Raw genomic sequence first — 15,596 nt, forward strand, 5'->3', positions numbered from 1 at the left:
GCACAAGAGAATAAACAGGACAGCAAAATGACCTGTACTCTGGACACAGTGGCTGCATCCTGATTCTCATTCCACTTAACAGAACATTTACTTTTTCTCTGCTTAAATCTAACCTCCCTCTTGCTGTACAGGGAAGGTGCGTGGGTGGTAAGATGAAAGATTCAGCCCTGCGCATATTACACATAGTTCAGTTCACCAAGGAGAAAATAAACTGCAGGGAACCATACTTGTACAAAACGATCAGAAAACAACCCCTGAAGATATACTGTCAAATGGCTTCCCAGTATTGATAATCTGCCAACCAACAGCTCATCTGCACGCATGTTTTTTCCCAGTGCAATCCTGAACCACTCAGGATTCTAGCTTTTTGACTGGATGGCTACGCCTGAACTCATTCTGCAAACAAAGCTGGCTGCAGAGATTTGATGAGTGGCAACAGGTTACCAAAAGTGATTTGCAAAGCCCTCTGGCTTGGGGCTCCATCTTACCAGTAGAGTCGGCCCCGGAAGCTGGCCCACTCTGCTCCTCGGCACTGATGAGCTGCAGGTCTGTGTACGAGGGGCCAAAACTAGGACTACTGGTGTCTTCAGAATGTGTGGTCCAGCTGCTCTCGGAGGGCAGAGGGCATCTCCCCAGGGAGTTGAAGGAAGGGCACGTCCAGCAGGGCATGGTCAGTGATATGGCTGCGGACAGACCAAAAACCAAACGCATACAGTATGAATAGCTGTATTTTGTTTATCTTCAGTGCCTGTCTGACTCTGATGTCATGAAAGTCAGACAAGCACTAAAACAACACAAGCACTATGAAATCTCAACAGCCATACCAGCAAGGAAGGATAGGAAGTTTCACTCATGATATGGACAGGGAAAACTAATGTACTGAGACCCCGCAGTTGAGTCGGTATCAAAACTGGTACTACGACCAAGGTCTCAGGACCCTCAAATCAGAGATAAGCTCACCAAAGAATATCAGTGATTTTAGGCTCTACTTTTATTTCTAAACCTAGGTTTCAGCTTCATTCAGACCTAAACTACATGCAGTTTCACCCTTACCCTTACATTTCCTCCATTTTTAGTGGCATACCAACAATCTCAAGAAAACTCACCAATTTGCACTGCAAAATCAGAGCTAGATTGGGTTAAGGGATAAGACTGTGACTGTGGATGTATTTGCATATGAATGCGATATGTCTCTGCTCGCCTTGAGTTTGACTGTAACTGGAGAATCTGCAGACTCTTGCATATACAAATTGAGATCTACTAGGGCTGCTGACCTGGCACACAATGAAAAACATCTTTAAAGGGGAAGTGCACAGAGCTTGGCTTTGTCTCCGTAACCCTGAGCACCAAATTCAGCAAAAAGCACTTTGGAAAGTTTCTATTTTAAAAATCAAGTTTCCTGATGTTCCTAATTTGTCTTGGTTAATTGCCTATCACGTGTTCTCTCCATGGTGTTGCATAAGAATTGTATTGCAAACTTACTGACAAGTACTGAAAACAAATGCTGAAAAGAGTATGGACAGCGAAGGAAGAATTTAAAAAAGAAATAAACTAGCAATTATTGAGTACTCGTGAAATGTCAGACACTTTTACAAATGTTATCTCAATTTGCCCATCAATCCTGAGAGTGAGGCAGTGATCTTCCTTTACGCAGGGGGAAACAGACTCCAAGAGGTTAAATAGCTTGTCCAAAAAAGAGAGTTAGTCAGGTCTCCTGGCTGGAGAATCAAAATTATACTGTTGAGTTCAGAAACAGGAAGAGATACTGAGATTTAAGAGGAAAATGAATAAGTAAACAGCAATATTGCAACATGGTATAGATACGAAACTACAGAGAATATTTATTCCCTATTTTCTTAGGCATTTATAAGACATGTAGATCTTTTCTCTATCTGCAGTGCTTATGGCTCACACGCCGTTTTCTTTAAGAATGTCACCTTCTCAGTGAGGTGCTCCTGAGCTATTCTCTCCAAAGACGCAAGGCCCCTTCTCTGCTGTATTTCTCCTTAGCCTTATCTCTAACATCCTGTATATCCAATGTCTTCCCCACTAGAATTCAAGCTCCTTGGGAGCAGGGATTTTGGTTCATTATTGTTCACGTCTCTATCCTGAAAGTAGCAGAACTTGCCACCCCAAAATACGCCTTTTTGGCATAAGGATTATTTTAGACTCATTATTCTTTAGAAATAGCTGATGAGGCAGAAGCTCTGAAATCTCAGTGAAAATTACCTTTCATAAGGGACATTTACATTTATAAGGGAAATCTCCATTTGTAAGGGCCTCTCCCTCTCTGTACCAGGCATAGGAGGAGGTCCAAATCTCTAGAGACCCTTTATCATCAGAGAAGACCTGGATTTAAATCTACATAACAACCTTAGCCTTGTTTACCAGATTACCCTGGTAACCTCCCCAAACTGGCCTTTCCCCTCCCCCAACATCCTCTTTTGTCTTTAGCTGGTATATAAGGTGGTGGCTTGGGCCATTTCAAGGAGTTATTCATTTTTTTCTAGCTATCTCCCATGTATATAGGAGTATACATGTTTATTAAACTTCTGTTTGTTTTTCTCCTGTTAATTTTTTATCACAGGGAGTTCTCAGCTAAGAACCTAGAAGGGTAGGGGGAAAATAACTGTTCCTCCCCTCAAATCCCCATTTCTAGAATAGTGCCTGCTGCAAAGTAGGCACTCAATAAGGATTTGTTGGTTATGTCCATAACAATCTATATGTAGACAGTCTATAATAAATATAGACTGTTAAAACTGAAGTTGCACCTATAAAACTCCCAAACATAGAAAAAAAATCAAAACACAACAAAAACAAAGAAAGAAAGAAAGGAAGGAAGGAAGGAAGGAAGGAAGGAAGGAAGGAAGGAAGGAAGGAAGGAAGGGAAAACCAAAACCAAACAAACAAACGCAAAGGGAATTCCCTGGCAGTCCAGTGGTTAGGACTTGGCACTCACTGTTGGGGCCTGGCTTCAATTCCTAGTCGAGGAACTAAGATCCCACAAGCTGTACAGCACAGCCAATAAAAATAATAATAATAAAACAATTTTTTAAAAATGCAAAGCTGAACTTGTAAAAGCTTATCACGGGACTGCCATTTCCTGCAGTATCACAGATTAGACACTTTGAACTATTATGGAAATAAAAGTAAAATATCAGGTAAAATGTAACAACAATATTTACAATGCATTACAGGGTGAGCAAGAAAGTAAAAAGTTATCAGGGGCCGAGTGAAAGCTGGAACCCAGAAATAGTAAGCAGAGCACACAACCTGATTTTCACACCCTGAGGATTTTGTACAAACCAGGGAGACTCCTGAGTTTGAATTTTTTAATCTCTTGTGAAGACGGTATAGGAGAGCAGCATTTGCCACCCTAAAATATATCTCTGAGCCGTATTATTTTAAGCTGGTCATTTTCTAAGAAACAGCAGACATGGGAAATACTCTGAAAACCAAGTAAGAGTTACCCTTTTGTAAAAAACATTTCCATTTGTTAGGGAAATCTCATTTGTAAGGGTTTGTCCCTCATGCCTTACTTCATACCAAGAAGAGGATGATCAAATCTCTAGAAACTCTTATCAGTGGAGAAGACCTGGACTTAAATCTGCATCATAATCAGCCTTCTTTGCTCTGCTTTTCCTGGTAACTTCCCATCACAGACTCTCCCCACCCTTAACATCCTCTTTTGTCTGTAGCCGAGGATGGTATATAAAGTGAGGGCTTCAGCCATTAAGACAAGTTCCTCAGTTTTTCTGGGTCTCTCCCATGTACACATGTCATTAAACTTTGATTTTCTGCTGTTAATCCATCTCATGTTAATTTAATTCTTAGACTAGTTAGAAGAACCTAGAAGGGTAAAGGAAAATTTCTTCCTCCCTAACAAGGCAAAAGGGAAAAAACCTAGGACTTACCCAAGATGGAAAACCTAACAGAAGATTTGGTACCTAAAGCTACAATTCTCAAAGGGATCAGTTAAAGGGTAAGTTAGGAATAACTCTCACTAATAACCCCATGCTAAGGATGCAAAATAAAATTGTCTGCCTAAACTTGGATGCAAGATAGAGAAGAAAAAGAAATCTGAGATTTTATAACCACAAGCCGTCCCATACAGAGGTTTGCAACTAAAACTACTTGTATGCTTGGAAAAACTTTCAGTTTGAGAAGTCGGTTGAAGTATTTCCACATTGATAGTGAAAGAGAGTAAAATGCAGAGGGTAGAGTAAGAAGGTCCCATAGATATCCTTCTGAGTTTGTAAGGAGAAGATAGAGAGAATGAAGGCAATATCTGAAAAAATGCTGGCTGAGAATTTCCTAGAATTTATGAAAGATTTTGTCTGTCAGACTAGAAACCCCAAAGTATCTCAAGGAGGGTAACCAAAAATAACTCTACAAGTAGATATCAAAACTATCTAAGACTGAAACCTAGCAGGATCCTGTGGGGCTCCTGGGCATGGAAGCCTTTTTGTGTCCCCTGTTTCTTTGTTTCTTGTGTGTAGGGAAAGGACTCTAGCCTCCTTGACTTTCCCTGAGTTCCGAAGGGCAGATCCAAATGGCTGCTAATCAGGGAAGGGAGGGGATGCAGAGACAAGGGTGTAGCAGTCAAGAAACAATAGTGCAGCCTTGGGGCAGGGTCCTGGTCCCTCCTCAAGGGATACACAGAGCTCTTTGAGCTCTTAGAGCTCTTCACTGAACTAAAACTCTCAACAAATGGAATATGTTAGCATTCTTCCTTTCAGATTAAAGGAAACAGAGAAGATTTTTCAAGAGACCACCTAAGGCCAGGTTAAAGGAGTGTAGGCCCTGCACACACCCTGATCTTTATCAGCAGCCCTGCCCTTGAACCATTGCTATAAAACTCTTCACCAAATTCCCCCAGGTTGAGACACATATTTTTTGAGGGGCATGAGCTCACTGTGTCCTCCTTTGCCTGGCAAAGCAATAAAGCTATTCTTTTCTACTTCACCCAAAACTCTGTCTCCAAAATTCAATTAAGCACTGGTGCACAGAGGCCAAGTTTTCAACACCAAGACCAAAGATACACAGAAGATCTTAAAAGCTACCAAAGAGAAAATAAGATTACTTTAAAAGTAATTTTATTATTAGACTGACTACCACCTTCTCAATAGCAAGAGAAACCAATGGACATCTCAATGTGCTGACAGGAAAAACAAAACAACAAAACAAAACTATCAAATAGGACTGTTCACTCAGTGAAGAGATCTTTAAAGAACAAAGGTAAAATAAAGACAATTTAGACAAACAGAAACTATAACTAACCCAAAAGGAAAGTAAGGGGAAAAAAGAAACATGACATGATAGAAACAAAATTTTATCAGAACTTAATAATGAATATAAATGGACTAAATGTTCCAGTTAAAAGAAAAAGACTGTCAGGCTAAAAAAACAAATGAAATCCAATATGTATTTACAAAAGACATATCTAAAATGTAAAGATTCATTAATCATGAAAGTAAAGAGATGGAAAAGTAATATAAGATAAAATATTAATAAAAAGAAACCTATTATAGACCATAGGTAGACTTTAATGTAGAAAACATTATTAGAGAATGTTAAAACAAAATTATTTTAATTCATCAGATATATAATTCTAAATCTGTATATATTTAATAGCATAGCCTCAAAATTATTAACGTAAAAACTGACAGAACTACAGAAAGCAAAAAATGTCCATTATCATAATGCGAGACTTCAAAATATACCTCGACCAGTAATTGATAGATCAAGCAAGCAAAAAAATCATCAAGGAATCAGAAGATATATACACAATGGAGTGAACGTGTTCTAATTGCCATACATAGAACACTACACTCAACAGGTGAAGAATTCATAGTCTTCATAATCACACCTAGAACTTTGATAACAGGTGACCACAAGCTATGGTATGAAGTAGGTATTAACAATTTCAAGAAACTGGTATCAAACAGACCATGAACACCGATCACAATACAATTAAGTATCTAGTTATGTAAACCAGTTATCTAGATAACTAGTATCTATTTATCTAAACTAGATACAAGATAATTTGAAAAATTTAGAAATTAACACACATACTCCTAAATGATTCCTTGGTCAAAGAATTCATTCTTAATGAATATTAGAAAGTAATCAGTACCAGATAATGAAAATACTATGTGGGAAAACTTTAAGAACGTAAGTAAGCAGTACTATCAGGTAAAGTTTTATTGCTCCTACTAGACAAGAAGAAGTTAAATTTAATACGATAAGCTTCCAATTTATCAAGTTAAAAAAGAGCAGCAAAATAAACCAAACAATGTTAGAAAAAAGGAAACTATAATAAAAGCATAAATTATTGAAAATTTTAAAAACATACAGTAAAAGAATCTTTGAGAAGACTAACAGAATTGAAAAATTGTCAAGGAGACTTCCCTGGTGGTCCAGTGGTGAAGAATCTGTCCTGCAATGCAGGGGACACGGGTTCAATCCCTGGTTGGGGAACTAAGATCCCACATGCTGCAGGGCAACTAAGACCACATGCCACAACTACTGAGCTCGCACGTCTCAACTAGAGAGCCTGAGTGCTGCAAACTATAGAGCCCATGCACTCTGGAGCCTGCGCACCACAACTAGAGAAGAGAAAACCTGCATGCCACAACTAGAGAGAAGACTGCATGCCACATCGAAGAGCCTGTGCACCACAGCAAAGAGTCCACATGCCACAACTAAGACTTGACGTGGCTGTATGTGTGGGGAGGTGGGGGGGGCAGGGAAGAGAGCACAAATAAATAACATTAAGAATGAAAAGGGTAAGTAATTACAAATGCGATATATATATATATATTAAGGAGGTAATGAGGGGAAATAATGAATGTCTTCATACCAACACATTCGAAAATATAGATAAAATTGTAGAACTCCTAGGAAAGCATAACTGTCCAAAACTGATTCAAGAAGCAGCTTTAAAACCTGACTTGTCCAATAACCATTAAATAAAGTGAATCAGTCCTCAAAACCTTCCCACAAGGGAATTGTCAGGCCAGGTAGTTACTGTAAAGTTCTACCAAACATTAAAGGAAAAAACATTTCAATCTTCCACTGTTCCAGAGTACAAAGAAAGGACCACTCACTATCTCATTCTATGAGGTCAGCATTTCCTGATACCAAAACCTGACAAAGTGTACCTCATTTGTACTTAATATCCTCCAAAATGAGAACTACAGACCAATGTTAATCACACAGATATAAGAATCCCAAATAAATTATTATCAAAGAGAATGTAATGATTTATGAAAAGGAAAATTAAATCATAACTAGATTGGGTTTATCTAATGCAAGCTTGGTTTAATACAGTTTCTCAAACTTTTTTCATTATTGCCGCTCTAAGGAGACTTTATACACATTTTTTCCCTAACATCCTGTCCCTTAAATCCCCCCTCCCTTCTCATCTACCAGTAGAATATCACAGGAAACTGACATCAATACAATCCATCAATCTCATTGCTATTTCCCCAGTTTTACATGTGGTGCGTGTGTGCGTGTTTAGTTATAGGTAATGCTATCAATGTGTAGGTTTGTGTATCCACCACCACAAGGATCCTGCATGTTGCCTTTTTATGTTCAGTCCTACCTCTTCCCTTCATGCCCTGTTCCTAAACCCCTGGCAACCACTAATTTGTTTTTCATTTCTACAATTTTGCTGTTTCAAGAATGTATACAAATGGAATCATGCAGTATATAATCTTTTGGAATTGGCTTTTATCATGCAGCATAATGCCTTTGACTCTGTTGAACATATCAATACTTCATTCCTTTTTATTGCTGAGTAGTTTTCCACGGTATGGATATACTACAGTTAGTTTCACCATTCACCTGCTAAAGGACATCTGGGCTGTTGCCAGTTCTTGGCTATTATAAATAAAATTGCTATGAACATTCATGTACAGGTTTTCGTATGAACAAAAGTTTTCATTTCACTGGGATAAATGCCCAAGCGTACAATGGCTGAGTTATGTGGTAACTGTATGTTTAGTTTTATAAGAACTTACCAAACTGTTTTACAAAGTTGTACCATTTTTACATTCCCACCAGCATACATGAGTGTCTCCTCATTTTCTTAACAGGGTCTTTTACAAAGCAAAAATATTTAAAAGTTCTAAAAGTCTTTAACCAGCACAAAAACAAGATAGCATCTATAACAGCAACAAAAAATATGAGACTAATCATATTAAAATATAGTAAAATATATATTACTAATATATAGTAATAAATTTAACAAAAGGTGAGCCAGACCCCAGAGGAGATACTTATTAACAGACCACAGAGTAGACCTAAATAGACAGATATAGTATATTTAGGGACTAAGAGAATTAATGAGGTAAAGATGTTAATTCTCCCTAAATTGGATGATAGAGTTTTATACTCAATCAAAATCCTAGCATGGTTTTTTTTTCCTCATATTAAGCAGAATCACTATTCAGATATGAATGAATCAATTTTTTAATAATATAAATATATTTGTAAATATACATTAAAATAAACAAAATAATAGAAATAATGTTGGGAAAATACTACTATATGGAAAAAAATGAAATTAGACTCCTACTTCACACCATACAGAAAAATCAGTTCTAAGCGGATTGAATGTCAAAGTGTGAAAGGCTACATAAGGTGTATTTTAGAAGGCATATAGCTTAATATGGTCATGACTTTGGGGTAGGGAAAGATTTTCTTTACCAAGACAAAAAAAAGCACCAAGCATACAAGAAAAATAAACAAATTTCATATCAATAAAATTAAGAACTTCTTTTCACTAAAAGGCACCATAAAGAGTAAAAAGACCACCCACAGGGTAGGAGATAATACCTGCCACACATCATATCCACTAGGAACTCCTAGAAATCAACAAAAAAATACTAGAATAGGCGTTTTATGAAAGAAAAAAATCTAAATGGAAAAAAAAAACGTAAAGAAAAGGAAAAAAAAAAACCCCTCAACCTCATTAGTAATGCAGGAAATGCAGATTAAAACCACAGGAGATACCTTTACTCTTTCCCCTCCCCTTTCTCCCTGCCTCCTTGTGACAAAAATAGTGAAACAGGACTATCCCAGTGTAGGCAGGCAAGGGGAGCCACAGCATCTTTCATATGTGGCTGGTAGGAGAGTAAACTGGTACCGCTGCAGAAAACAGGTTGGTGTTAAAGTTATCTGATAAAGTGGAAAATAAACACACCCTGCAGCAGAGCAATTTCCCTCCGACTTTTTTTATACAAGAGAATCACTTGCATGTGTTCACCAGGATAGGAATGCTCACAGAAAAAACAAAAAGCATGCTCACAGAAACATGTTCTTAATTGCCAAAAAGTAGAAATGACTCCAATATCCATTGCTCACAGAATGGGTAAATGAATTGTGGTATATTACTGAGATGGAATACACTGCAATAAACACTAAAGCAACAATACAGGTAATAACATGGAAAAATCTCACAAATAATGTTGTATAAAAGGAGCAAGCCACAGAACAGCACATACAATAGTACTCCGTTCACATAAGGTTCAAAAACAGATGAAATTCGATTATATCATTCGCGATGCATGTGTATAGGTAGGAAAGCTGTTAAGAAAAGCAGTTATCACAAAACCCAGGAAGGGGGTGACAGAGGAGGGAGGGAAGAGGATGTCTGGAAAAAAGATGTCATGATCAGCAGGGAAACAAGGCGCTGGGTGACGACAGTGTTCTATTTATTAAACTGGGTGGTGGGTTGTACTGCCGTCCTTTATAATTTAATACAGTAGTTAATAAAGCTTATTAAAACCACATATCAAAAGACTCTCATTATTCAAGAAAGGAAGCTATTTTAACTATGTGTATTTTCACATTAGCTCTTGACATTTGTTAGCTTAAAACTCCCAAATTTCCCTTGAAAGAAAAACTAAGAATAACGCAGCTGGGAGAGGCAAAGTCTCTAACGTCATACAAACTGTTCTTATTTGGTCTCATATACTGTATTTTATCAGCTTAGAAATCTGGGATAAATCACTCTATTTAGGTTCTGAATTGAATATCCTCAGGCCACAAGATCAGTTGAACAGTGAGAAAAAACACTGAATCTGGAGCCAGCTCTTCTCCCGGGAACCAGACCTCTGACAGCCTGGCCGGCAAGCGGCAGGTCGCTGTCATCATGATGCTTCCCAGCTGCATCCACCCTGCAAGGAGCAAAGTGAAAAAAGGATAGAAATCTGCCTTCTCTCCTCTCCTATGAGGTTGTGTGTAAGGACTCCGGATCCAGACTGCCTGGTTCACATTCAGCCCTGTAGCCTGGGGCAGGTTACGTAATACATCTGTTCTTCTGTGTTTTCACCTGTAAAATGGAGCTGAAAACAGTGCCCACCTCATAAACGGATTAGGCTAATACTGACAAAGCACTTGGAAAAATGCTTGACACAAAGGAAGTACTCAAAAAGGGTTAAGTGGTAGTTATTACTCCAGACATAAACTTATCTCCAAATCTACTTGAAATTTGACTTAGATCTATAACTTCACAAGTTAAAAACTAAGTTCCTATTACCCCTTCCACATCAGCTCCTTCCCCCTTTCAGGCGCTCAGGATGAAACCTCAATTCTTCTCACACTTGGTCCATCACAACTTGTTAGTCCTACCTTCAAAGTATACCTGGAATCCAATCACTTCCCACCATATCCAAGTTACCACCCTGGTCCAAGACACCATCCTCTCCTGGATCATCACAGTGGCCGTGCCCTGGTCTCCCCTCTTCTCCATTTATCATCCTCCTCTCAGTCGGCTCTCAACATAACAGCCGCACAGTCTTAATAACAGAATTACCTGCGCAAGCCTAGTCAGATCACACCATACCTCTGGCTCAACACACTCCCATAGCTCCCCACTGCACCCACAGCAAAGGTCAAAGTCCTCCTGTGCCCTCAAAGACCTATGTGGTCTGAGATCCCCCAACGTCTCTGTTTCATCTCCTGGAACTTCTTCCTATTCACTCCACTCCAGTCACACACCATGAACACGGCTGCCTCCCCAGTCTTGTCACTTATTGTCCCTTCCTCCTAGAAGACTCCTTCCCCAATTTCTGCAAGGCTCATTCCTCACTTCCCTCAAGTCTTCACTCAAAAGTCACTGCTCGGAGAGCCACGCCCTGACCTTCTGTAAAATTTCACATCCTCCCTCACCCTATTCCCTTTGCCTCATCATTCTTTTCTTCCAACTTAACACATTATCTAACACGCTTCCATTGTATCTACTTCTTGAGGTGTTTCTGGTGTGGTTTCCCCAGCAGAATGGATGCTTCATGAGGCAGGAATACCCCACTGTAACCCCAGTGCCTTAAACAGTGACTGGTAAACAGTGGGGACTCAAAGTACCATTGGTTGAATAAATAATAAATTTACAAGTTATCAGCTAAAACAATTAATACAGCAAATACTCTTCTCTCTTTTTATTCTTTGGGATCCTGAATAGACTAAAATTTCGAATACTTACATACTTTTTCATGTCATGTCCTTTATGTATACTTTGATGTTCACTCACTAGGGCTAAGTGAGTTTTCCAATGCTGTAAACATGCCCATCCATGAACACAAAACAGATCTAATGCGACTCTGCATTTGTGGCTCTCACGCTATTTCATAGCTGGCAATACAAAGCAGCTGTCCCAGGACTGGTCAGAGGAGCTCTTGCTCACCCCAGAAGGCTTCATGGGTAACAGATTGCCCGACCGTTAGGTAACCTCAGCTTGGGGAGAACAGGGACGGTGTCCAACTTTCTCATAATTGCATTCCCAGCACCTAAATATTCTTTGCATGAATGAACTAGTTAATTAATGCATGCTTGGGCAGCTTATTGTGTTTTGTGTCCCACACTAAGGGTGAGGGTGAGACAGGCCACACAGCCCCCTGGGCGAGCTAGCACATTCTCTGGAAGAGGAAAATACTGGAGTTTTAATAAAATAGGTATATGTTATATTAGGCGTATATGTTACGTGTGTATGTGTACATGTGTAAGTGTACGTTATATGCGTATATGTGTAAATGTATATATTATGTGTATGAGTACGTTATATGTATATGCTATGTCTGTGTGTGTATGTGTGTGTGTCTACGTATATGTATGTGGTATGTTTATACACACGCTATGTATGTAACAGTGGGAAATCAAAAACTGTTGAGAAAAATCATCTGATAGGAAAAGGGCCTGACAGGGAAGAGGCTGCTCTAGTTTGACTATTAAAAGAAAATTCACTTCACTGAGGAAGCCACCCTTCAAGTTCTGCCTAACAGCTCATTACGCACATAAACAGGAGTCCTTCTGCAGTAGATTGCATGTACATCTTTCGCCTTTTCATTCATTAGTCCAATAAATCAAAGTGAGCACCTACGAAGTTCCATGCACCATATTCTGGGATAAAGAGTAAGTGAGGGAGACAAAGCCCCTTTCCTCCAGTGGGGAAGGGAGACAGTAAACAAATAAGCATACAACCTAATTTCAGGTAGAGACATGGGCTGGAAAGACATTTAAAACCAGAAAAAGCAGGGGATTGTTGGAGGGAGGTGGTGCTGAGCAGAGCTCTGAGTGAAAATGTGGGGGGAGAGCTTTAAAGGCTGAGGGACCAGCCAGAGCAGCGGGAGAGGTGGCCATGAGAGCAGAGTGGAGCCCAGCGGAGAGGGGCAGAGAGGCGGCAGGCCCTGAGGAAGAAGGGCTCTGTTAAAATTCATTCCTGAGCGCATCACGGTCTGAGATGGATTCCAGAAAGGTCATTAATTACATTTAAAAGCAAAGAAGACCAATTCAAGGTATTAAACAAAAATAAGACTTCCTCTGTTGAGCAGGGAGATATATGTGCATGCCAAATGCAGGGCGCCTGGTCTCCACATTCACCAAATGGCTGGAATCTTATGCCACCCCCACTCCCACCCACCCCCCAGTAGCGAGAATGAAAAACATACTAGAAATGAACCACTGGACTGGTCTTCTTCAGGATTAAGTCCCTCGGCTGTCGCCCCAGCCTCCCTCTTACATGGCTGACGTCATCTCTGGTCCTCCCCCCAAAACAAGTGGCTCTTTCTCTGGTCCCAAATAATTAGCTTCCCCAGACACAATGGGAAGGCCTCAGTCCAAGCTGTGAGGGAAGACGTTTGAAGGACAAGGGAATACTAGTGTTGTGCTTGGGCTGTGGGACAAATGTTCCGGAAATCAAAGTTGTTTTTTAATGTTTGTAATTATGCATATCCTGCCGTATCTGCATAATGGGTCCAATTCAGCCTTGGCCTTGCCACAGAACTGCCCTGTCCATGGAAGAAGGTCGGCGCAGAACACAATGAGTGAACAGGAAGCCTCATGCTGATAATAGCGCCTTAATTTTTTTTTTTTAATTCGGGGATGAACTTTGCCCTTTCAATTTTTCTGCACGCATTTGCAAACATATTCTAAGCACACCCGCACAGCTGGAAAATGCACATCTGTGAAGTCAGCCTTGCCTCTGAGAGAATCTTTGTAAAGGTTTTAGGTGACAGGGAAGCTAACTGCCACACTCTTCCTGGTGCATGGTAGAATTTTAAAGTCAGAGGAGGCAACATACTAAGTTAGGAGAACTCTGTGAAACTAGGCAACCCCAGAAAGACTACTGCTAAAGGACCCAATGTGAATAAAACACGGTTGGGTTTAGGTTCATTTTCAAAAACAGTTCTTTAAGAGAACAATATAAAGATTCAATCTGGATTTGAACAGATCCACCAGAAGTTTTAAAAACAAAACAAAACAACACAAAAAACCCAATCTGATTCTGCTCACGGTTTAACAGAATATCTATGCATTTAGTTCAGAGTTTGGCAAACAAGTTTTCAGTTAAGATTTTTGATGTTTTTCACCATGTAGCCCAGATCGATCACGGAGCATCTTCAAACTGGAGATGTAAACAGTATTCTTATACTAATTTAAGTCCAAAGTGTAAGTGTTTGACAGTTAAGATTTTAATGAAAATCTTTCTAAAGAGAATATTTTTTGTTTGTTTGTTTTTGTTTTTGTTTTGTGGCTCACGGGCTTAGTTGCTCCGTGGCATGTGGAATCTTCCCAGGGCAGAGCTCGAACCCGTGTCCCCTGCATTGGCAGGCGGATTCTTTACCACCGCGCCACCTAGGAAGTCCTAAAGAGAATATTTATCAACACAGCCTGAGCCACAGTGATCTTCTTAAGTCAGATATGTGAATTCCACATTTGCCCTTGACCAAATCAGGGGTTTTAATGGAGGAAACCATTTTTATAAAAGATTCAAGGGGCATGATTTTATATGCCCTCTCATTCCTAATATCCTCAGGTCCAAAGAACTGGTGCCAGCTCTCTTTCCTATACATGTGGTTACAGAAATGCTCGCCACTCAATTGATTTTATTCTTATTTATTTATGGATTTATTTTTTATTGGCTGTGTTGGGTCTTCATTGCTGCACATGGACTTTCTCTGGTTGTGGAGAGCAGGGGCTACTCTTCATTGTGGTGTGCAGGCTTCTCATTGTGGTGGCTTCTCTTGTTGCGGAGCACAGGCTTCAGGCATGTGGGCTTCAGCAGTCATGGCACGAGGGCTCAATAGTTGTGGCTCACGGGGTCTAGAGCACAGGCTCAGTAGTTGTGGCACACGGGCTTAGTTGCTCCAAGGCATTTGGGATCTTCCCGGACCAGGGCTCGAGCCGGTGTCCCCTGCATTGGCAGGCAGATCCTTAACCACTGCGCCACCAGGGAAGTCCTTTATTCATATTTTTCTGAGGGAGATCAGGTAGCTCCTCTTTCCCCAGACCAACCATGATGGCTCTTACTCACTTCAAATCCTGCCTGAGTTGAAGACCAAAAGAAAGTTGTTCCCTTAATGGATTTCAGCATTTCTGGAGTTGTTTTCCCCTCTAGCTGTTACTCCTGGTTATCCAGTCACCCTTGGTATGCAGTCAGTGAACAATACGATAAGTAGCCAGGTCACCAGGGTGGGGACTAACCACTCCCTGGCTTCTCTAAGTCCCCAGGGCAGCTTCTGGCATTTAAATGGCACAAAAATAAGAGATTTGCCACTAAGGACAGTCTTTTTGTCCCTTACTCCAGGCCCCACAGCCTCCTGCATTTTAATGAAAGCAAACTGCACTTACGCCTTCCAGGCTGAAATCCAATGCCCCCTCGGCTTCATTCTTAGATGGCACAGCTTAAAAGATAAATTCTTTTGTGGGGATTCTGGGAGATTTGTTTTGGTTTTTGCTTTTCCTCTGTTAGGAAAACTGTGGAAGAGTAGAGGAATGAGGCCTGGGGGAGGGGAAAGGAGTATTCCAGATAACATTTCTCAACCTACCTACTCCCCATGTGGGTGGAATCACTTCTTTCCCAACTTCTCTTTGCAAACCAGGATGTTAAGGTATGAAACAAGCTGGCTGAGCAAGGCGCCACTTTTTGCTTCCAGGAATCCAAGCTAGGAACGGCACTAATCAATCCTCCTTTGTCGTCCTCCCTTGTCGTCCTCCCACCTCTGTCTCTGAGGCCAAGACCATGATTTTCTCATAAAAGGATATGTGTAGAGAGGCTGCATGCGACAAGTCCAAGATACACACTTTCCCTT

The 15,596-nt window shown here is 40.2% G+C and overlaps 1 protein-coding gene across 6 annotated transcripts in view; it reads right to left on the reverse strand.

The window, feature by feature from the left end:
• The window catches only part of STON2 (stonin 2), a 145,148-nt gene that overhangs the window by 86,849 nt on the left and 42,703 nt on the right, over positions 1-15,596 (reverse strand). For all 6 annotated transcript variants that reach the window (XM_057731442.1, XM_057731438.1, XM_057731441.1 and 3 more), the window contains exon 4: positions 489-683. In XM_057731442.1, the coding sequence (XP_057587425.1) occupies positions 489-683 (195 nt within the window). The remainder of the gene's footprint in view (positions 1-488; positions 684-15,596) is intronic.

This window comes from Hippopotamus amphibius, chromosome 4 (assembly GCF_030028045.1).
Source record: "Hippopotamus amphibius kiboko isolate mHipAmp2 chromosome 4, mHipAmp2.hap2, whole genome shotgun sequence".
NCBI classification, from domain to species: Eukaryota; Metazoa; Chordata; class Mammalia; order Artiodactyla; family Hippopotamidae; genus Hippopotamus; species Hippopotamus amphibius.